Source organism: Globicephala melas, chromosome 3 (genome assembly GCF_963455315.2).
Source record: "Globicephala melas chromosome 3, mGloMel1.2, whole genome shotgun sequence".
Classification (NCBI taxonomy): domain Eukaryota; kingdom Metazoa; phylum Chordata; class Mammalia; order Artiodactyla; family Delphinidae; genus Globicephala; species Globicephala melas.
The window spans coordinates 88,619,786-88,645,428 of record NC_083316.1 but is presented as its reverse complement, the minus strand read 5'-3'; the positions used below and the strand labels follow the sequence as shown (position 1 = coordinate 88,645,428).

The 25,643-nt window shown below is 36.8% G+C and overlaps 1 protein-coding gene across 7 annotated transcripts in view; it reads right to left on the bottom strand.

Annotated features, from left to right (window-relative positions):
• FER (FER tyrosine kinase) overlaps positions 1-25,643 on the bottom strand; it is a 465,769-nt gene that overhangs the window by 155,446 nt on the left and 284,680 nt on the right. For all 7 annotated transcript variants that reach the window (XM_070045166.1, XM_070045168.1, XM_070045167.1 and 4 more), the window contains one exon: positions 3,271-3,327. In XM_070045166.1, coding sequence (XP_069901267.1) covers positions 3,271-3,327 — 57 coding nt within the window. The remainder of the gene's footprint in view (positions 1-3,270; positions 3,328-25,643) is intronic.

The window sequence follows — 25,643 nt, the reverse complement described above, 5'->3', positions numbered from 1 at the left end:
TGATGTGACCAGGGTTCAATCTCTCTCTTCTCTTCTCTATCTAGACTCACTCCATTGCTGAACTCATCTAAATAAACCAGCAAATAAGTGACAACTACCAAATTTGTACTTTTGATCCACACCTCTTTTCCAAACTCCAGACTTAATACCCAACCATTTTCCCAACATCTCCAGTTAGAAGTCTAACAGACAAACCTTAATATGTACATCCCAAACTCCTAATCTTGTTCCCCCCAAACCTGCTACACCTATGCCAACTGCCCTCTTTGTCCCATGCCCCGCATAGAGCATCAGGATATTTAGGTGGTTCAACCTTAAAAACAAATCCAAACTCACCACTTCTCACCACTTCCACTGCCATCCCCTCTGATCCAGCAACCATCAACTTTAGTTAGGTAAGTACAATAGCTTCCTAACCTTCCAACTCAGCCTATTCTCAACACAGTAGCCAGAGTGGACTCTGTAGAAAGTAAGATCATGCCACTCCTCTACTCAAAATCATCCTCTAGCTTACCTTTCCACACATATTTAAAGCCAAAGTATTGATAATTACGGTGATCTACATGGCTCTACACGATCTATACTCTCATCACCTCACTGACTTGCTGCTCTATCCTATTCTTCCTTGCTTACTGGGTTACAGGCAAACTGTCTCTCCTGCTCATCAAATGTAATTTGCGTTGGTACTCCCTCTGCCTAAAACCACATGGCTAAATCGCTCCTCCCTAGGTTTTCATTGGAAAGAAACAATCTTAATAAGGCTTACCTGGATTCCCCCATTAAAAATTGCAAGTCCAATCAATAGCACTCCTAAATTCCTTATATTTTCACAGGATTTTAGCACCCTTTAACATTATGAAGTTTACTTATTTATTAAGTTTATTGTTTTTCGGTCTTTCCCTGCTAGATAGAATATGAGCTTCATTAAGGGCAAGGATATTTGTCTACTTGGTTCACGGATGTATCCCAGGAACCTAGAAGAGTACCTGGCACAGAGAAGGCATTCAGTAAATATTTGAGGAATGAATATTTTTCTTTTTCTTTTTTTTTTTTTTTTGCGGTACGCGGGCGTCTCACTGTTGTGGCCTCTCCCGTTGCGGAGCACAGGTTCCGGACGCGCAGGCTCAGCGGCCATGGCTCACGGGCCTAGCCGCTCCGCGGCATGCGGAATCCTCCCGGACTGGGGCACGAACCCGTGTCCCCTGCATCAGCAGGCGGACTCTCAACCACTGCGCCACCAGGGAAGCCCAGGAATGAATATTTTTGAATACCAATTATATATCAAGTACAGTCTATAGAAATACAGTGCTCAAAAAAAGAGCTCCCATCTCAACCTTATACTACTACTAAATTCCAAAGTACATAAGAACCATGGCTAATTATTTTTCTCATGCATTTTCATGCAGTATACTATAAATATTCAGAATAGGTAACGAAAATATTAAATGACATTTTCAACTCAAATATATTTGCTGAAATTAAGCTATATAGTGTCTCTAAAGTTGAAGTGTTTTATTAAAAATGATAAAATTTATTAAAGCTGATATCATGCTACTGCCTTGTCATTGAAAACAATTATTCTTTGAAATAACCTTACCGAGGACCCAACGGCTAAAATTCCTCCTAATATGTGAAATACCATGTATCACATATTAAACAAAGATAATTGAACCATTTCTCTTTAACTGAAAGTATTTTTTCCTTAGAACTGAAAAATCTGCTCTTCTCAACACACTATTTTCAGTAACTGGTTTAATTTTAGAGCTTCCCTGATGGCGCAGTGGTTGAGAGTCCACCTGCCGATGCAGGGGACACGGGTTCGTGCCCCGGTCCGGGAAGATGGCACATGCCGCAGAACGGCTGGGCCCGTGAGCCATGGCCGCTGAGCCTGCGCGTCCGGAGCCTGTGCTCCGCAACGGGAGAGGCCACGACAGTGAGAGGCCCGCGTACCGCAAAATAAATAAATAAATTTATAGCTTATTATTTAATTGTATTTTCATGGAAATTAATTTACTTTCTTTGTAATAATTTTTAGCCCAATCACTGCTACTGAGTTACCTAAAGTAATGAAAAAGAAGAAATATTTCCTTAAGAATTATGGCCATATCACAGAGGAAATAAACACACCAGCTTCTGTTGTAGCTTGAAATTCTTTAGAATTTACTTACTAAATAAGTATTAGCAGTCAATAGAAACTGTTTTCCAATAGCAATTTAATGCTTCTATTTGGAAAAGATATTTTAAAATAATAAGAATCCTGCAAAGTAGATTGTTTCAACAGGGATTTACTTTCTCAACACATATCAGGACTAAAACATAGGGGAAATTTGTCAATTCATCAAGTTTACATTTAAATCAAAAAAGTAATGAATAATCATTTATTTCTTTACTTGAAACGCTGAGCCTTAAATTCTAGTACTGATCACTCAGAAATGTATGAGTGATAGTTTTCCCTAGCTATCTGGATTTTATACTATTTTTTATATTGCATTATGAACCTCAACTCAATTCAAACATCACTAATTAAGTCATCGACAAAGAAGTTAATATTTATCTATTGGAACTCAGTTATAAACAAATAACAAATTTTCAAATAGTCCATTTGATTATTAAATGTCTGCCATCATTATTAGTTATAATATACTTTCATAAGGCCAATGAGTTAGAAGAAACTCCCAACCACGTGGGAAGAAAGAGACTTTCATCATATATAGCTGCCTCCTCTGACCACTAACAGAGCTAGCTACAAAATGGATATATTGAAACATGTGCCTTGTCCATATAATTTTCAGATTGAAATAACATGTCCCATGTTGTCACATACCGTGATTCTATATACAATTCTGAAATCCCAAAGAGCAGTACTGCATTTTCTCTGAACTATCATGTATAACCAGAAACAAACAGAATAAGACTATTAAGTATTTAAACTTTTATTACATCACAGTTTCTTTTCAAATCTCAGCTCACTAGTTTTGGCTTTACTACACTGTAATAAAATTTTTGTGGCTTTTAGTTCTTTCAGAGGAAAATATACAAAATAATATTCTTAAAAGTCAAGATAATTCTTAAACTTTTCAAAGATTTTCACACTTCTATTTCACTGGACATCACAGTATTTGTAACAGATATGGCACTGTGTTCTTCTAGGTTCATGGGGGAATGTGCCTTGCTGTGTGCTGGAATATAAGAAAGGCTTTGAAGAAAATGAATCTGTAGAGTTCACAATCACTATCAAGATTTGGTTTTTCAGCTCAGTGGATTACATACCTTGCCCAGTAATTCTCCCAATGTGACATCTTCATGATTGAGAACCCATTTCTTATCCTGTGGCAAAGAAAAAGAACAGTTTTTTAGCCCAAGCAAGAATGCAGTTCCTGGGCTTCCCTGGTGGTGCAGTGGTTGAGAGTCCGCCTGCTGATGCAGGGGACACGGGTTCGTGCCCTGGTCTGGGAAGATCCCACATGCAGCAGAGTGGCTAGGCCCGTGAGCCATGGCCGCTGAGCCTGCGCGTCCGGAGCCCGTGCTCCACAACGGGAGAGGCCACAACAGTGAGAGGCCCGCGTACCGAAAAAAAAGAATGCAGTTCCTGTAAGATGCATTTGAGGCAGTGGCAAATAGACCTAAGAGATATTGCATTCAGACCATTCAATAATCAGCACACTAAGAAGCTGTAACCTCAAGAGGTTATAAAACAGATTTAAGAAATGTTACCACACAATAGAACTTTAAGCTCTACATTATAGCAAACTTCTATCAGAATTCTCAGCCTTCAAAATGATAGTATGCCTGTAACTAGAACACAGCATGCACTCTCCTCCCACCATAAAGCTTAGGCTATGCTATTATTTGTCATTTCAAAAATGTTGTGTCATAAGTACATGAGGGAATCTCATTTTGCAATGTAAAATTTCCAGTCTTCACTTGATCATAGAGAATTATTTTATACCCAAACTACATTACTAAGAGCTAATTTTTCCACAACTGGTCATGAATTATAGCTGTCTATTGCACTGCATATAGTCCCACATCTTTCCCAAGTAATTTCCTGTAGTATAATAAAACAACAAACATCAATTACAGTATCACAAGGTACACAAGATCAGTGATGCAAACATGCCATTATAAAAGAACATCCCATTATGTGATCTCAAGAGCTAATCAGTACTTAGGGAATATTTTATCATCTAAAAAGTCACAGGGCTTCCCTGGTGGCACAGTGGTTGAGAGTCCGCCTGCCAATGCAGGGGACACGGGTTCGTGACCCGGTCCGGGAAGATCCCACATGCCGCGGAACGGCTGGGCCCGTGAGCCATGGCTGCTGAGCCTCCGCGTCTGGAGCCTGTGCTCCACAACGGGAGAGGCCACAACAGTGAGAGGCACGTGTACCGCAAAAAAAATAAAAATAAAAAAAAATAAAAAGTCTCAGCTATGAGAGCACACAGTACTGTAATGTTAGAAAGACATATTAGATTTAAAAAAAAAAAGGAAAAATGAATGAAGTGGGGTGGGGGGAGAAAGGAGAGAAGGAAAATTAGGGGATGGAGCAAAGAGAGAAAGAAGAAAAGAAAATCCTGGAATGATATATTTTATTCTTGATTTTTTAAAAATTTAACGTTAAAGTATAGTATTTCCCCATTACACAGACTGAAATATAATTATGAGCTATAGAATGAATTGTAACAAGTAATCAAACACCTTGAAGTAAGAATCCACCCTAACTATGGCTTAAAAATGTCCTGGACAGCCAGCTGAAGTACTTTACCTTCTGAAACACCATGTGACAAACACTCAACCACCACACTCTGATTGTTCAACAAGGGGAACAGTAATGATTTTTAAAAACAGTTTACATGTATAATCTTTAGGGGTTCAGAATAGCCTCCCCAAGATGTGCTACTTTAGCATGTGGATTATTTTGAGCTAAAGGCAAATAAGACCCTGTGGCCTCAAGGCAAAGCTTTACTTCTCCCTTAAAGAATTTAAATTGGGGGCCTTACCCATAATAAGAGGTATTACCAGAAATAAGTTTTTATGACCTATCTGTATGACAGGGCAAATATCCAATTACTAAACATCTGCTCTTCCTATTTGTGAATTACCCTCCTTCTCTCTGAAGTCTCATGCCCCTATCCCATCCCTTAGCTCAGGATGGCATATATACCTCATTTTACATTTCTAATTCAACTTCTCATGCGTGTGGGGTTCCTGTATGTACAAAATTAGATCCGATATTCTCTTGTTAATATGTCTCATGTCAATTTAATTATTAGACCAGCCAGAAGAACCTAGAAGGGTAGAGGAAGTTTTCTTTCTCCATGACAAGTCTTTCAACCTAAATAAAAAGCCAGAACTATAAAGGTCCTGAAAAAGAAATTAGCAGAATATCTTCATTACCAAGTATGTAAAGAAAGATTTCTTAGACAGGACACAAAAAGCACATAAAAGAAACTGGAATTCATCAAAATTAAAAACACTTGTTCCTCCAAAGGCTCTTTTGAAAAAATGAAAGTCCAACTACAATCTGGGAGAACATTCTTGCAATACGTATATTTGACAAATAATTTGTATGTAAAACATATAGAGAATGCATACCTCAAAAACAAGGTAACAAACAACCCAATTTTAGGAAATTGGGTAGAATACTTAACAAAAGATGATGGACAAATAGACAATAAGTACATTAAGAGATGTTTAACATCACTAGTCAGTGACACACAAATACAAACCAAAATAAGATGCCACTTCATACCATTAGAATGAACTGCCAAAAACAGAAATATAGATAATTGGAACAGGATAGAAAGACCACAGATAAACCCACGCACATATGGTCACCTTATCTTTGATAAAGGAGGCAAGAATATATAGTGGAGAAAAGACAGCCTCTTCAATAAGTGGTGCTGGGAAAACTGGACAGCTACATGTAAAAGTATGAAATTAGAACACTCCCTAACACCATACAGAAAAATAAACTCAAAATGGAGTAAAGACCTAAATGTAAGGCCAGACACTATCAAACGCTTAGAGGAAAACATAGGCAGAACACTCTATGACATAAATCACAGCAAGATCCTTTTTGACCCACCTCCTAGAGAAATGGAAATAAAAACAAAAATAAACAAATGGGACCTAATGAAACTTCAAAGCTTTTGCACAGCAAAGGAAACCATAAACAAGACCAAAAGACAACCCTCAGAATGGGAGAAAATATTTGCAAATGAAGCAACTGACAAAGGATTAATCTCCAAAATTTACAAGCAGCTCAATAACAAAAAAACAAACAACCCAATCCAAAAATTGGCAGAAGACCTAAATAGACAGTTCTCCAAAGAAGATATACAGATTGCCAACAAACACATGAAAGAATGCTCAACATTATTGATCATTAGAGAAATGCAAATCAAAACTACAATGAGGTATCACCTCAAACCAGTCAGAATGGCCATCATCAAAAAAATCTACAAACAATAAATGCTGGAGAGGGTGTGGAGAAAAGGGAACACTCTTGCAATGTTGGTGAGAATGTAAATTGATACAGCCACTATGGAGAACAGTATGGAGGTTCCTTAAAAAACTAAAAATAGAACTACAATACAACCCAGCAATTCCACTACTGGGCATATACCCTGAGAAAACCATAATTCAAAAAAAGTCATGTACCAAAATGTTCATTGCAGCTCTATTTACAATAGCCAGGACATGGAAGCAACCTAAGTGTCCATCAACAGATGAATGGATAAAGAAGATGTGGCACATATATACAATGGAATATTACTCAGCCATAAAAAGAAACAAAATTGAGTTATTTTTAGTGAGGTGGATGGACCTACAGTCCGTCATACAGAGTGAAGTAAGTCAGAAAGAGAAAAACAAATACTGTATGCTAACACATATATATGGAATCTAAGAAAAAAAGAAAAAAAAGGTCATGAAGAACCTAGGGGCCAGACGGGAATAAAGACACAGACCTACTAGAGCATGGACTTGAGGATATGGGGAGGGGGAAGGGTAAGCTGCGATGAAATGAGAGAGTGGCATGGACATATATACACTACCAAACGTAAAATAGATAGCTAGTGGGAAGTAGCCGCATAGCACAGGAATATCAGCTAGGTGGTTTTTGACCACCTAGAGGGGTGGGAGGGAGATGCAAGAGGGAAGAGATATGGGAACATATGTATATGTATAACTGATTCATTTTGTTATAAAGCAGAAACTAACACACAATTGTAAAGCAATTATACTCCAATAAAGATGTTAAAAAAAAAAAGAATTAAGTGCCTTCTATTTACAATATCCAAGACATGGAACCAAACTAAATGCCCATGGACAGATGAATGGATAAAGATGTGGTATATATATACAATGGAATATTACTCAGCCATAAAAGGAATGAAATAATGCCTTTTGCAGCTACATGGATAAACCTAGAGATTATCATACTAAGTGAAGTAAGTCAGACAGGGCATGAGAAATATCATATGATATCACTTATATATGGAATCTAAAAAAAACGATACAAACGAACTTTACAAAAACAGAAAGAGACTCACAGACAGAGAACAAACTAATGGTTACCAAAGGGGAAAGGGGGTGGGGAAGGATAAATTAGGAGTTTGGAATTAGCAAACACAAATTACTATATATAAAATAGATGGGGCTTCCCTGGTGGCTCGGTGGTTAAGAATCCACTTGCTAATGCAGGGGACATGGGTTCGAGCCCTGTTCCGGGAAGATCCCACATGCTGTGGAGCAACTAAGCCCATGTGCCACAACCACTGAGCCTGTGCTCCAGAGCCCATGTGCCACAACTCCCAAAGCCTGGGCACCTAGAGCCTGTGCTCTGCAACGAGAAGCCTGTGCACCGCAAGGAATAGTAGCCCCCAATAGCCGCAACTAGAGAAAGCCTGCACACAGCAACAAAGACCCAATGCAGCCAAAAATAAATAAATAAATAAAATAATAAAATAGATAAACAAAAAGTTCCTAGTGTGTAGTACAGGGAACTATATTCAGTATCTTGTAAAAAAAAAAAACAAACTATAATGGAAAAGAATCTGTAAAAGTTTATATATATATATACATGCACACACATATATATGCTGAATAACTTTGCTGCATACAAGAAACTAACACTGTAAATCAACTATATTTCAATTAAAAAAAAAAGTGCCTTGAAGAGCCTGTGTCTGGGATGTCTCTCAGATCCTTTATGCTTGTTTACAGTTGGTGACAGGATGAGATATTGAAAGGACCCCTAACTCTTGCAATTTAAATAATGACCATGGTGTTACCTGGGGGAAAGATGAGGGGTGCTATTGTCAGGGTAGAGGTGTAAGGGGAGAAATGGGGTATTAAAAGCGATGTGGAATGCTTACTACTGCCAGAATGGCTAGGGGTCACTCCTGATTTGAAGTCACAAAAATAACCTTTCCACTGATTAGTCCGGGAGAAGACAAGGCTGGGAAGAGGACTAACTGCATAACCAAAAACCCTAAAATTGAAGAGGAGTCAGTTAAGAATAAGGTTGCTCTTAATCTGTTTTAGCTAAAATGGAGATCACAGAGAAGGAGCCTGGAGCCTCAGAATTTAGACTTGTGACTCCATCTGTAAGAGGGAGGGACAAAATACCCAAAGGGGATTCAGTGGCAATTTGATAACTGCAATTTTGTAGAAATGTGGATAGAGGGGCAAACTCCAAACTGTCAACTTGGAAAAAGGCAGTAGCACTTAACACATGCTCTGAAGAGGGGAACTACCCAACTCCTCCCTTAGACAATAAACGAAATACTCCTACTGAGGCTGCTGAGTGATTGAGATAGACAAGCAACTTTAGTTACATGATGATACTAAAGCTTCACCAAACACTATGCCTCTGGCTCAGGCAATGATGGATATGGTAACAAAAGGAGGTCCAACTCTTACATAAATTTATGTCAAGGGAACAAAAAGCAAACAAGGAGAGACTACATCAGAAGATAATTCAAAGGTAAGGTTAGGGAATAGGGACATTAAGTAACATGGAGTTTGGAGAATGGAGAGTTGCCAAAGGAGCCTGGATCCTTGTCTTCCCCACCATCTTTATTGACCTCTCTTCTTCTCCCCGTTACTCCAAAGCAAAGTCACACTCAGAAGGGTTGCCAGAAAGAGCTGCAGCTCACTCCTTAACAACTGTCCCAGACCTGGTATCTCCTACAGAGATTATACCACATATTCTTGGCTTTATCTTTACTCTTTTTTCTACAGAGGAGCAAGGAGATTTGTACAACCTGCTTGAATCTGGAGAAGGAACAGAAAGAATCGAGGCAGACTGCCTCCAAGAAACAGGAATGGTAGCATCTTCCCTGGTTTCAGATTAACTGAACGAAAATAAAAGTTGTACTAAAGTGTAAGTCAACAGAAGTAAAACAGACATAAAAATATGCATTAAAACCATAATGAATAGAGTTGACAGTTTTACTGTTTCATCTGCTTGCTAGTGATTTGTGACCATACAGGAATATCCCCAAACCTATGTTCAAAACTAATGATTAAATTTGTCTGATGTTGAAGCTACAAAAAACTTGATTTAGACTCTTCAAATGTTCTTGACATTAGGACTCTACTCCTTAATTCATGAATATTAACACATCATTACTATGGTGAAAGAAACATATACTTCCCCCATTTATTAGTTATCTCTGAAAATGAAAAAAATAACATTTTGAAACATCAAATTATTTGGGCTAAACTGGACAACTCATTTTTAAAGGGGGGAATGGAAGACAACTCTAAGACCTGAATACATTTTTTAAAACTATGAATTTCTGGGGAATTCCCTGGCGGTCCAGTAGTTAGGACTTGGCGCGTTCACTGCCAAGGGCCCGGGTTCAAGCCCTTGACGGGAACTAAGATCCCACAAGCCGAGCAGTGCGGCAAAAAAAAAAAAGGAATTTCTTGGTTTTATCAACTGATCAGAATATTTTCTAAAAGTGGTTAAGAGCAGATTTAAAGTCAGCCCACCATAGTACAGGCAAAGGAAAGTAAGTATTATCACTTGTCTGAAATCCAAACTTTTGTAAAGAAAAGCTGGGGACACATTTTTAACATGTTCCCACATACACTTGCTTGTTAAATCTCAGAAGAACCCCCATTAGATTGGCAGGAAATGCATTATCTCCACTTCACATTGAAAACCAAGGCCTTGAGAAGATGAAATCCTGACTGTGATCACACAGGTACGAAGTTTCAGAGTTGAGATAAGAACCTTGATGTTTTGTCTTTTGGCCCACTATTCCAACACATTCTTCCTTGCCTTTCACTGGTCTCTTCAGTGTGGTAAAGAATATTACATTTAAAATGAAACTCAGTAGTATAATAATTTTTTGAGCCTAAATAATACATATAAGTATATTATGTCAGGTAATTAAAAAGAAGGGTCAAATATAGAACATACTATCTATAACCTGAATAAGTGCCATTAATATTTAAAATCTTAGATATTTACCTACAATATATGATAAATGAGCATTACGTTACCAGAAGGCCAATTCATGCCAAATTGTAGAACTACCCTAGAGGTAAAAATTTTCACATATATAAAGTCTCATTGAGACTTTTAACTGTTATATTTAACAGAATCGATTGCAAAAAGGTTTTTCATTTGAGTTATAGACCAGGAAGGTCAATGAAGCAGCTTTGAGAATTGAATCATCTTGAGCAAAGAACGTATGGGCTTGAGGCAACTCAGCCAGGAGATATGGGAATTCTACCTAAAGTGCACCTTGCATAATTGTTACACACCTCCTGCCGACCATCTCTATGGCAATAACATTGATTCCAGTTTGCTCACCTCCCAGAACTTCAACCTATTTTCTAACTACATTATAAGTTGTCATCCAAGTCCCAATTTAGAAGCCTATATTGGGAGTGTAGATCATCATTTATTTCCATGGATAGCTTTAAGTACAATTTTAAAACATGGTTGTCATGGCAACATTTCTCAGTCAAGGTTTTAGGATGTGTCAAGTTTATTTGTATTCTCTTCCTGAAAATCCTTGGCCTCCAGACTTGTGTTAGCAAATGCTGCCGAGTCCAAACTACCCACTGAATATGGGGAGAAATTTGTTTAAACTTCAAAGGTAACGCCAGTTTTACCAACTTTAATAAAGACAAGGAACAACCAGCAATTCTAAAAGTAAAGTAACCTAAACAATGAGAAATATTTAATTAGCTGGTATTAATAAAAATTCAAAAGTTTTTGTTTTCTTTTGTTAAAGTAATGAAGGTTTCTTGATTCCCAGGCTTGTGCTTCTACCACTAGTACCTATAAAACCTTACCACAATCTTGGATATCCTTTAAGTCTTTGAATACTTGTCTAGTATGCTAGGAATACTTCTCCTCTCTTGAGGATAGCCCATTCCTGCTATTGAATATACTTCTCCGACTCTACTGGAATAAAAACACCAAAGAAATATAGATTGGCAAGGACGCCAATCTAGATTTCAGAGGTGATCTACTCCAACCTTCTGCCCCAACAGTGATAGGCCATCCATCCATTCATCAGTTTAGTTATCCACTCCTTCAACAAATCTTTATCAAACACTGCTACTCACAGCAGATGAGAATCATGACTTTAAGCAATTAAGAAATCACTAAAACACCCAGTAATGAAGAACACCCTATTTCATTAACGAAGCCAATTTAATTTAGAATTATTCTAATTCTTACAAGGATTTTATTATATTTAACTTTTAATCAGTTGGTTCTAGTACTAGCAACACAAAGGATGCACCTCCTCTGTCTACTACCTAATGGAATTATACGTTTGAAGATGAAAAGCACATCCTCCTGAAGGCAAGGTTTTCCGATGTTAAATGTCTAGCTTTCCTTCCATCATTTTTTCATGTGAAGTGACTTCTAGACATTTCTGAAATATATGTAGTGGTCATTAACTATATCTGAGAGCACATGATAGTTAAATTATAATGAACAAATATTGTGATCTACTTAGTTTTCTGAAATGTATGTACATCTCACATTACCTTTCTGCTTTTATGTTCACAAATAAAGGAAAAAATATTACAATCTTCAAACTTTTCCTTCATTACTAAGATTATTTTACTAATATCTTAGCACTGTATATTCGTTGAATCATCAAGTATGATATAGGGAAAAGTTTTTTTTTTCTATTTCTAAAACGTAACAATTCATTTGAAAATTATTAGTAGGGAAACTGTATTTTCAAGAAGAAAAATGTGGCAGGACATAAACATTCCCAACTGATTTAAAAGAATTTTTACTGAACTTTTCAATACATCCCAGTTTTCTAAGGGAGGTTTTTAAAATTGAAATGTTTGCTTTCTGTATTTTTATGGGCAACTTTGTTGAAAGATGACTTTGTGATGAATCTTGTCAGTGATATGATAAGTAGAAGATGCAGGTACTGTAGAGCTAATATTAATACTTGATATCCTTATTTTTTTTACAACTTAAATAACAGACCTTAAGTAATTAAGACTGTTGTCAAAATTTTAGGTCAAACATAAAATTCACATAACCATACAACCATAATAACCCAGTAAATAAACAACTAGGAGTTTCTCAAAATTTACAAGTATTTCTTCTTAATGATGAAAAATTAAAAAAACATGGGTAATCTTCATGAATGTAGTTTAACATAAAGAGCTTTAAGACTAATAGTAAGCAGGAACTGCATAATTATTACTCTAATGATATGTCAGTCCTTTAGTGGTACATTAAAAAAAATCAGTAAATTACTGCATTACAAGTAGATATGAGAGACTAGAATGTAAGAAATAAAAGTATAGAAGTAATTTTTTCTATAGGTTACTTCTTATCTTTATTAGAGTTATTTGCATTTTTGTAGCATCAAATATTTATATCAAAATTCCTCTCTGACACAGGAGGGCAAAAATGTTGCTAAACTATACAGGTAAACGAGTCTAATACTGGATTTTTTTTTATTGAAGTATAGTTGACCACAGTGTGTTAGTTTCAGCTGTACTGCACAATGCGGATTATATTGCCTTATAGGTTATTACAAGGTACTGGGTATAGTTCCCTGTGCTATACAGTAAATCCTTGATGCTTATCTATTTTATGTATAGTAGTTTGTATCTGTTAATCCCGTGCTCCTAATTTGTCCCTCCCCTGCTCCCTTCCTTTCCCCTTTGGTAACCATAAGTCTGTTTTCTATGTCTGTGAGTTAGTTTCTGTTTTGTGTATACATTCATTTGAGTATTATTTTAGATTCCACATGTAAGTAATATCTATAGTATGCCTTTCTCTGAGTTGTTTCACTAAGCATAATATTCTACGACCACCAACACTGCAGCAAATGGCAATATTTCATTCTTTTTATGGCTGAGAAATATTCCATTGTGTGTATATACTACTTCTTCTTAAGCCAGTCATCTGTTGATGGGCACTTGGGTTGTTTCCATGTCTTGGCTATTATAAAACAGTGCTGTTATCAACACTGGGGCACATGTACCTTTTTGAATTAGACTTATTATTTTTTCAGGATATACGACCAGGCGTGGAATTGCTGGATCATATGGTAGCTCTTTTAAGGAACCTCCATGCTGTTTTCCATAGTGGTTGCACCAACAGTGTACAAGGATTCCCTTTTTTCCACATCCTCTCCAACATTTATTATTTGTAGAATTTTTAACAATAGCCATTCTGACTGGTGTGAGGTGCTACCTCACTGTTGTTTTGATTTGCATTTTACTAATAATTAGAGAAGTGGAGCATCTTTTCATGTGCCTGTCAGCCACCTGTATGTCTTCTTTGGAGTAAAAATGTCTGTTTAGGTTTTCTGCCCATTTTTTGATTGGGTTGTTTTTTTGATACTGAGTTGTATGAGCTGTCTGTATATTTTGGATATTAATCCTTTGTGGGTTGCATCATTTTCAAATATTGTCTCCCATTCCATGGGTTGCCTTTTTGATTTGCTGATGGTTTCCTTTGTTGAGCAAAAGCTTTTCAGTTTGATTAGGTCCCATTTGTTTAGTTTTGCTTTAATTTCTTTTGCCTTTAGAGAATGATCTAAGAAAATATTGCTACAATTTATGTCAGACTGTTCAACCTATGTTCTCTTCTAGGAGTTCTATGGTGTCATGTCTTACATTTAGGTCTTTATTTTTGTATGTGATGTGAGGGAATGTTCTAATTTCATTGTTTTACATGTAACTGTCCAGGTTTCCCAGCACTACTTGTTGGGATTTTAATATTTCATGAACTCCCCAGTTTTCATACCCTTGGACAGAAGGCAACTAAATGAAAAAACCCTGCAGTGAAAGGTCCGAACAATATGGGCACTGCACTGGCAGCATGTGCTGTAACACTTTATCATATGTGTATCCTGATCTTCCCAAAGACTTAGAATCCCAAAGGATGCCTCTCCTCTAGACCTTCCTGACCCTCTTGTCCTTACCAAATACTCTTTAACAGAGTACAAATCTGTCTGACATTACCTCTTTCTATCTTTACTCCAAGTCTTCCACATATATATATTTGTTTGCAGAGTCTACTCACTGAATGTAACAAGAAATTTGTTTAACTTTCAAAGGTAATATCAGTTATACCTACTTTAACAAAGACAAAAAGAAATGGGCAATTCTAAGTTAACGGGCAAGCTAAGCAATAACTAGGTGACTTAGGTAAGCTAAACAAATATTCAATATAGTTGACAGATTATTAACATTTGGGGCTTTTATCTTAATATTTATTTTGAGTGTTGTTTTTACTGACATCATCCTGAAACTTTTATGTAATATTTTGGAGTATATACCTATGCTTCCACTATCTCTAGTTAGGAGATTTATGACATAATGTGCATCTGGAATTCACCCTCATCACTAAGAGAGGAGGTGCTTCAGCACTTGGAAGAAGCAAATACTCCAATGGGCTCTGGCAGTAATATCCATAGACTCCATATTCTTTAAGCTCAGTACAACTAGCATAAAATGGCTTTCTTTTTTGTTTTTTCAAAAGCCATTGGAATGCACCTGATACCTCTGTATTTCTAAATAGATGATTTAAGTCTTATCAAAGAGACATAATAATTACAATGACAAATATTGCTAAAAAACTATTGATATCTAAAAAAATCTCCCAAGGATAATACTTTTTTAAACACTGAATTGTTTAAATACTCAGGACACTTAAAAATTACCTAAAAAGAAATTTTTTTTTTCTTTTTGCGGTATGGGGGCCTCTTACTGTTGTGGCCTCTCCTGTTGCGGAGCACAGGCTCCGGACGCGCAGGCTCAAAGGCCATGGCTCACGCGCCTAGCCGCTCCGCGGCATGTGGGATCTCCCCGGACCGGGGCACGAACCTGTGTCCCCTGCATCGGCAGGAGGACTCTCAATCACTGCGCCACCAGGGAAGACCCCCTAAAAAGAAATTTTTGAAATTTGCAAAATTAAATATTCTAATTCCATTTTCTTAGGAATGATGTAATTTTATAACATCTTGAGGCCAAATTTCTCATCTGTGAATGTGATCAATCCTTGTAAATCACACTTTTAGGGAAAATGGTAATTCTGTAAGAAAATATGAATAATTTGTGCTCAAAACCAGTTCTAAGAAATGAATTTAACTAACCAGGCTTATTGTCCATGTTTTACACAAATATTTCAAAGTAAAAAGAATTAAATTTAAATAAAGTAACAGAGATTAGAAGTTCCATTAACAGTTAATCCAATTTTAGCACCATATTCTAAAGCAGAATACCATGACAATTCTATTTGCTAACTCAAACCTTGTTTCTTATTTCTTAGAAAATCTTTGGCTTTTAGAAATAAACTAGTAAATATGGACAAAAGTAGAAGCAGATGCTGAAACATAAAGAAGCAGTATTGATTAAAATGCTCCACAAAGTGAATTAAAGGGAAATTTTTTCTCCAACAGTTAAGGTTAAAATTCATAGCTAAGCTATCAGGTAATTTCCTAATTAATTCCTTATGTTAGAGTGAATTTTTACATGTCAGCCCTTCTTACAAAGAAACATATTGCAATAAATATCAGAGAAAGCATATTTAACTCACAGAAATTGATATAAAAGAAACTTGAAAGTTTATTCAATAGATTTGATAGCTTATAACTTTTAACTTCATCCATTCTAGTACCAGAATTGTAAGTAAAATTAACTGACTTGAGATTCATCTTTTTTTTTTTCCTTTCCTTTTCTGAAAGGGATGCAAATAAGAAATGGGGAACAGAAGAGTGAAAACAGAATACACCTGCTACTACCAAGGCAATAACAATAAAATGTAATTATACTCTCTTGGAAGAGAGCAGTCAAGCGGTCTAGTCTACGGCTTCCCGGGTGGCGCAGTGGTTGAGAGTCCGCCTGCCGATGCAGGGGACACGGGTTCGTGTCCCGGTCTGGGAAGATCCCACATGCCGCGGAGCGGCTGGGCCCATGAGCCATGGCCGCTAAGCCTGTGCGTCCGGAGCCTGTGCTCCGCAACGGGAGAGGCCACAACAGTGAGAGGCCCGCATACCGCAAAAAAAAAAAAAAAAAAAAAAAAAGAGGTCTAGTCTAGTTCATATAATATACATGAATGGGCTCTATATAGTCAAAGAGACTACTACTAGGAAAGATTTTTCCAGGACTCACTTTGAGGCACAATATAATACACAAGAAGGTAACAGAACAGTCTGGTATACACCAAGCTATGCAACTTACTAAAAGAAAGCCAAAACAGTGAAATAGCATGTTGGGGAAACAATGGAAGCTGAGATACAGCACAAATCCTGGCTCCAAATCCATCCTACCATGTATACACTGAATTGTGCTAGAAATTCAAAGATATGTGAATTCAAAGATGAGTTAAACACAGTTCCTATTCTCAAGGGCTTTAATATAAGCATATGGAGAGTAAAGAGTCAGAAGTATGAATAGGCTAGAGTTGGAACACTGAGATGCATGTGGTCAATATAAAGATGCATAAAAAAGGCTTCACAGAAGAGGTAGAAAGGTTTCCCAAATTTCTCAGAGTAACTTTTCCTTAATTTCCTACAAGTTACTAAACTAAGAAAACTATAAAGTTCTTGCTTTAGGTGGTCAGAAGTCATACACAGTCTTTGTGAAAAGAAAACAGCTATGCTATTCCCTAGGGTCCTTGAAAGGAAAAAGAAAAGGTTAAGTAGAAGCTGCTTAGGGTGAGAAAAAAAAAAAAGGCACAGGAGGTATGTGTTGCAGTGCAGAAGTGAAGGATAGGGGTTGGTCAGGGATCGCAATGTTTGTTTTATCTGTTGTGGATGACTGTCATCATTTCACCAACACTAACTTTCTTCTTCCCAGCCTCTCCTCAAACTAGAGGGTTTGTTTTTCTGTTTCATTCCCACCAAACTTTTTCCCCATACACCAAGCAGCAGTCTCTGCCATAGGCCACAGGAGCCATCACTCCTATGGAACTCAATATTACAACTACACTGGAGGGGAAGAGATGAAACGCTAGGGAGAATATATAGTCCTGGAATTTCAAGACAGATTCAAAACATAAGGGTATATTCTATTAGACCCTTATGAAATGGTGGTTATGACCCATATGTTAAATACATGATCAATAAATTTAAGAATCCAAACATCATTGCAAACACTGCTTCTCTAGGAAAGTTCATCTCCAAAGAATTAGAGATAAACTTTTAAAGTACACTCTATTCAAAATGTTATTTAAAGTGTCACATGACTAATATAACTGATGATAAAAGTCAGAGAAAAGAAGCCATATTGTATTAGATAACTCAGAAAAAAAGCTTTATAAAGGGGTAAAAGTTTAAAAAAAAAAAGAGGTAACAGTTAACATAAGCCTTGATTATGGTTATAATTCTGATATACTAAAAGGAGAAAATAACTTCAGCAAATGCATAGAAAAAAAGTGCAGATCTTCTAGGTAGAGTGACTACACCAATATGGTAGAAGCAAAAAGTTCTTAAAGCGGGTAGTGTGGGGTAGAAAAACTACAGATAAACTTTCTGACCAAACCATGGAGAGCTTTAAGGACCAAGCAATTTAGTATTCACTTAATCTTATACCCAGGGAGGGAGGGAGAGGAGAGGGAGAGGAGAGGGAGATGCTGAAAGACTACTGAAACAAATAATGCCTGAAAATTTTCCAAATTTTTCACAAATTTGGAAGATACAAACCTAAAAATTTAGGAAGCTGAGAGAAATTTACATAGGATAAACCCAAAGAAATCAGTTAAACTAGACATATCATAATTATACTTCTCAAAATTAAGGACAAAGAAAATGTCTGGAAAGCAGCCAGAGAGAAATGACATATTATCTATAGGGAAACAATTCAAAAGACAGATTTCTCCTCTGAAACTATGGGGTTCAGAAGGAGGTAGCACAATATTTTTCAATTGTTGAAAGAAAAGTACTGTCAATTGCCACTACAGGTGACAAGACTATCTTCTAAGAATAATGGAAAAATAAAGACATTCTTGGGTGAAGGAAAACTAAAAGGATGTGATCAAAAATAAATATAAAGAGTTGTAATATTTTCTCTCTACTCCTCAATGAATCGTTTTCTGCACCCCAGATACTCCAGTGGGGCAGATACTGAAGCCAACAGAACATTAATTAGGATAGAAGAGACATAGGAAAAGTAACACATGGGACAATTCCCCTTTAACTTTCATTTAACTCCGTGTGAGGAAAGAGTTAACACAACAGATCAGTTTCACTTGGTTCCTGCTTACCTTGATAGCACACCCTTAGTCAAAACTGAGAACTTCTGGAATGTTCAAATGTTACTGAGTAATGTTAGTCCATATGCCTCAAGTGGCAGGTCAAGATGAACATGTTATTAGCTTGTTTAAAATAAACCTGAAGAGTCATGCTGTGCATCTGGTACCTGTTTTGAGGTCCTCACCATGGCTGGTCAGGTAGCAGGTATGTGATAAGCTCCCTCTCAGAATTCTGGACTCCAAGACTCAGAGTTTCCTGAGCATATCTCTGCAGTTTGTAGGTGGAAAGACATGCCCATGCAATTCCTGCATAAACAGGGCAAGAAAGCCTGTACTTGACCTCTCCTTTGCTGTTCCTGCTGTTCTCACATGTATCCTTTGCTGCAATAAATCTTAGCCTTGAGTATAACTTTAGTAAGTCTATGTGAGTCTTTCCAGTGAAAGAGTGAACTAGTAGGTGGGGTGGGACTATCAAGACACTCAGGGCTTTCAGGTTCTGAGACATTAGGTTCCTCAGGCAGCAAATGGCAGAAACAGTGTTTGAACCCACATCTTTCTGACTTTGCTGGCTATGTCCTTTCTAACAACTTACGCTGCCCCCCCAAATAGAGTAATATATTTAAAGCAATGCATATGACTCGTTCAAGTCCAGAGACTGACTATCATGCAATTATCAGTTTCAATTAACTGAAACACAGTGGGTTATACGTTCTATTTCAAGTTCTAGTCCTCAAAGAAGATTTCTGACTTATGTTTTATATACTTCGCTTTCAGCAAACGATTGCTATGTAATTCAATTATAGATTGCTCTTCACTGAACTGAATTTACTAGATTATAATCTAATTTAAAGCCTTACATTTTGCACATTCACAATTTGGGGGCCAAAAAATAAAGTCACAATAAAACTTTAAAGTTGTAGTTAAGTAAAATGACTCCATATAGCTGGCAGAATTATGAATCAATTTTGTAAAATTTTTTTATAATCTATAACCTAAAATAAGAACTTCAGTCTCTAGACCACTTATTCCTACTAGATGAGATATGACAAATATTCTGTTTTCCCACAGTAACTCTATCAATTTTTCTTTAAAATTTAAAGAAATCATAAAAAACAAGAAAAAATTAAGTCATAATAATAGTTTCCACTTTCATGAAAACACTAGGCTTTTGTAATCCTTCATTTTTGCACATGAATAGGTATAATAATAGGCATGAGCTATAAAAATAGCTACAAATAAAACCTAATGATAGCTTTAAAATGTTAAAACCTGAATTTTAGAATTTTGGCTTCATAAAAGTAGCTGTTCTAAATGAAGTGAACAAAGTAGCAAATAAGCAGCTTCTCCTTTGTTCTATGGAAGACAACTAGCCACAGTCTGCCTGGGCTACAGGAGACTAATCGTGCTTCTTGGTGGACTGCCACAGGGTGCAGATGGTCACCATTTATTATGCCAATTAATCCCTGCCAAATTGCTCTGGGATGGCTGTACATTTCTTCCTACAGTAATCCTTTTAAAGAGCTTTACAGGGATATAGGGACATATTTGAAATTAGATTAAGCAGATAACTCAGAGTGATTAGGAGTATGATTTAAATGAATGATTTAAGAGAATAGTCACTTCCCCAGGAAAAAAGCCCACCTAAAATACTCCCAACGATACTACAGAACAATCTTATCTATCCCTATATCTTTCCCATATTCAAAATTCAGTAAAAGGAGTTCTTCCATAAGAGTGAAGAAGAGATATATTTTAATGCAACATTTTCATTTTTACATTTTTTTTTTTTTTTTTGCGATACATGGGTCTCTCACTGTTGTGGCCTCTCCCGTTGCGGAGCACAGGCTTAGGATGCGCAGGCCCAGTGGCCATGGCCCACGGGCCCAGCCGCTCCGCGGCATGTGGGATCTTCCCGGACCAAGGCACGAACCCGTGTCCCCTGCGTCGGCAGGCGGACTCTCAACCACTGTGCCCTTACATTTTTTTTAGTAATTACTTCTGCCTTAAACAAATACAGGACAACTCACTAATATAATAATACAATCTATTCCCAAGCAAGAGCCAATGTAATATAGGTCCAACTTGAGAATTTAGTTACCAAAAATAGTGAAAATACAAGCTTTATCCATCCCATGGTCAAATGGATGGGAGTAATCCTCCAGTATAATGTATTTTTTAAAAAAGGCAAAAACACAGACTTAAAAAAAATCTCACTACAAAAATTTAACACCTAAAGCAGATAAATTTCTGAACATATTGACAACATGACATTTCAGAGCTTTTATTTTGAAGCCACAAGCCCAGTGTATAATCCTTAGAAGGAATAATTAACAAAATGTCACAATACAGAACGTAAAATGATTGTCAGAATCTGTAATTTTTCTACTATTCATACTGAGAAATGATTGCTATCTCTTCTTTTATACACAGGTTTTCAGTCAGTCTGCTTCATTACCTGCTTAGCACATTTGTTCCACTCAAAATTTCAGCCATAGCTTATTTTTAGAGTCCAAAGGTTATTCAGAATTTGATCAGCTTTGTCATTAAAGTTATCAGGGCTGCTTTAGATAAAACGCCTTATTGACAAGTATGCAAAGTAGTCTGCCTGTCTGGAATCCACTTGAGTAGCTTTTAGTAATTGAATACTTGTTTAAATGCTCTATAAATTAATACTAAATAATTCAAAAGTTCTTTGCCCCCAAATGGTTATTTGGGAAAGACTTCCATTTATGACCTTAGAAAATATTTCATTACTGTATCTGCAAGTTATATAAAATAGTTTTTGTATGTGTATGGTATACTTTTGTCTTTTGAGAATTTTGATTCTTATTTTTAATTCATGCCTACTCAAATTCCCTACTTACATTATAAGCTTCTGTTTCTATTAGTATACTATTAATTGAAAAAAGGCTGTATAACTTTCTGTACACATTAATATTTTTCAACTCACTTGCATTCATCTGAACTTTAGAACATCTCATTTTTCTTGACTAAAACTCTCAGAGCCAAAGTCACCCTCCAAAGGGAGACACATGCAGCTGGAATTAGTAAAAAAACTAAAAAACAAAATGCTGACACAGACTCTTTCCAGGTTCTGGAAACTGAATGACTAAAAATAACCAGCTAGAACAATACGCAGGTTCAACTTAGTCTATCAAATTCCTACAAGATATACCTTATTATTCATCCATTAAAACTATGTCATAGATAATTATCCCTTTTGCTTATGGGATTGAGTTTAACAAACACAATGTGAAAGGCACAAGGGTTCATTAAAATGACAGCAAAGTATAGATTCTTTTTTTAGGAGTTTATTATCTAGTGAGAACAGGAGAAAGAAACAGATCTTACAGTACCTTTATCCCTAGAGAGCAAAAGAGATGAAGTTTCTAGCTTTTTCCTTCTAGTCTTAGCATCTACCCTTGCTCCTGGGGACTTCTCTCTACTCTGTGTAGGGGGTGGCAGCCTCATGAGCAAGAAAAATGCAAGGAGTGCCGCTTGTCCTCTCCTCAAGGAACACATGACAGGGTCATTTTTGGGGGTCAGTGGAGTTATCTCTGGAAGCAGACACTGGCAAAAGGCGGCTGAGTGGTACTGAGGACAATTCCATGGGATTTATCAGAACCTTCCTCTACAGCTCCAAAGGCTAAAGGAACGTAGTGATCTATGGCACTGCAGCATGAGCACTCTGTGCTATGTGGTGGTTGAGAGAGGAGACGGTGGAGTTAAAAGTGCTCGGGCTTTAATTATGGCTGTGCCATAATTTATGTACTATGTCATCAACCTCACCTCTTTGAGCCTCTGTCTCCTTATCTCAAGATGAAGATGAAAACAGAAGCTACCGTATCGAGTGGTTCTAAACACTGAAAGAGATTTTTATAAAGAGCTCAGCACAGTGCTTCACACACAGTAAGTGCTTACTGAACACTAACCATTCTCCTTACCCAAGATCCCTCAAACCTTTGGGAAGAGAGCAGTTCATCGTCTTTCACACTCATCTACCTCAAGCACCTTGTCTTTCCTTTTAAGCAAACCATGATCCTGCTCAGACCTTCCTTCCTTCCTTCAACAAGGATTTACTCAATGTCTATTAAGTGACAGTCACTGTGCTAGGCACTGGATAAAGAAGGTGACAGAAGCCAGTCCCTCTGCTGGAGGAGAGGAAAAAGTGAAAATATGTTTGCAAATTACAAAAAAAAAGAGGTACAAAACACAAACAATACTGAGTAAAGACTAAAAGTGGAGGTAGCCATTTAAACAGACTGGCATTTAAACTGAGTCTGAAACCAGGCAGAGACAAGGAAACAATATTCCAGACAGAAAGCAAAGTTGGAACAAAGACTCTGAGACATGGGAAGAGCACGGTATGTTCAAGAAACAGAGTCCATATTGATCCCCTGAGTTCTAGACTTGGACATACGATTATATACTTGACATCTCTATTAGAATGTATAACAGTATCTCAAACTAACCAGGTTCATAATGGAACTCTATTCCTATCTCCAAAAAATGTGTTCTCACAGTGTTCCCCATTTCAGTGTTAACTACTATCTATCCATTTTCTCAAACCTAAAATCATAAGAGTCATTCTTGAGTCTTTTCTCTGCCTCGTCTCCCATAGACAATCCATCAGGAAATGCTGCATCTACTTCCAAAAGATCTTAACACATCTACTTTCTGTTATCTCTAACCCCACCACTTAAGACCAAGTAAATATCATTTCTCCCCTAGACCACTGAAGCAGTCTTTTAACCTGATTTCTTGCTTCCATCCTTACCTCATAAATATTCTAAATGCATGAGAGAGTTGTAAATGATCTTTTAAAAAATGTAATTAAGAACTGTCATCCTTTTTATTAAAACACTCCAAGAGCGTCCCATTGGTCTTAGAAAAAAATGCAAACTCTCTCCCATAGCATACTAGGACATGATCTCATTCCCACAGTTCTCTACACTTATCTTATTCCACTCCCTCCTTTGAGGACCTCCTTACATTCTTTACATAGACTAAGTCTGTGGTTATTGTTGATTTTGAACTCTGTACATGTGTACTACAAAGTCACTCTACCTAGGACTTACTCATCTCTGTAATTTCTCCCATAGATAACCCATTTCATGTTCTAGGTCTTTCAGTCAAACTGTATCTCCTCAAAGAAACTTTATCTGACCATCTGGTCTAAAATGGATTTCAAATGGTAGTATAATATTTCTGTGTTATGTCATTAACATTTGTGGGGCCCAATATCACTTATCTAAATATGTAGAAGTTATATATTCACTTAAACTGTTACATAAATTATGTTCTATGACATGCCTTTGACAAATATACCTCCCCCAATATCTGGAAAGTCAAATACTTCTCAAGAGTTCTGCACTAGAACATGGTGAGAAGAAACTGGCCATTAAAAAAACTTACTTTAAGAAGAAAATAATCTGATGCTATAAGTTTGATCCAGGCCTCATTCTCTAAGTTTTCTGCTTCTCTTCCCACTCATGATTCCATCGCACTTCTCAAGGAGCCTAGCATGTATACACACCTGTGGACACCCCATCCTGCACATCCAAGCTGCATGTGTGTGTGCCATGAACAGCCACTTGTTGGTTACCCTTCAGATGGTCTACCCTTGAGAGCATGGACCTGGATAGGCCATGGAGGTGGGTCCAGGGTTGCTGGGGCAGGGTATCTGACATCCTCGAGACCCTGAAGGGGAATCCACCAACCATATGTGGGCACACACTCCGGGGGCTACAAACTCCTCAACTGCAGGCAGAGTACAACTGGTGGGGTGCCAAAGTGGAGCCACAGCAGGAGCTGTGTAAACTCTTTCTGGGTCTAAGGACCTCACCAGTTCACTTGTTTCCTTTTTAGCAACATTAAACTATAATTATCTTTTAACTTATTTGTTTACTTTTCTCTATCTCCTCCCTCTAAAAGGTAAGCTGCATACTTATAGGAGCTTTGTCTGTCTTGTAATGTCTGACACATACATCGCTGGTATTTAATAAACACTTGTTGGATTATAGTTCTTACAGTGATACCATGAAAATACAACAACTTTTAGAAAAAATGTTTCACAAGGTCATGCTTTGCAAATAAATACCTACCAAATCTAAGGAAACTTAAGCATTTGCATTTCAACTAATCTTATTTGTGTAAGACTTACAGTGTAGTAAAAGTTATCAACTTTATAAGATGGCAGATATGTTATCCTAAAGCCTTAGTAATTTTATAGAATATTAAGATAAATACTGAGAATCTTTCATTATAAACTGAAGGCTAAAAGGTAGAAAGAAACTGGTCAATGAAAAGGCTTACTTTTAGAAGAAAATATTCTAATGTATTTTATATTCAGCATATGTAGAATATTCAAAACATGATTCTAGCTACAGAACTTAGCAAATTGTTAGAACACTAAAAATGAAAAGCGATTTCTGTTTGTGAGTCAAATTTTCATTAAATTACTTGATGATTATTTAAGCATACCACTATACTATGCATTTTGTATCAAATTGTATCTCTTCAAAGAAACTACTGGTCTGTAAGTTTCTTGATTTCAAGATGAAAAGAAAGATCCAAGAAGATTCCACAGCAGAGAATCCAATATTATGGCCCCTGATATCACTCTTATTCAGGTCAAGGAAAACTTAAAAAGGCTGATGGTTAGCCAAAATTTAAATTTTACAATGCTCCTGCATACCAGCTAAAAATCTAAGTTTGTTAATTATAGTGGTAGTAAGATAGCACTGAGTAGAGCAAAAACTCATTGTTTCTTTGAATCTAACCATGAGGTGGGTGTGAAATATTTTGGCATTTGTGAGAACAGATGTGTTAAAGTAGCTACACTAGAATCATTTTACTTAATATGTGAAGCAAAATACTGAAAATAACTTGAAGTTTAAAAAGAATAAAAAAAAAAGATCGCAAAGAA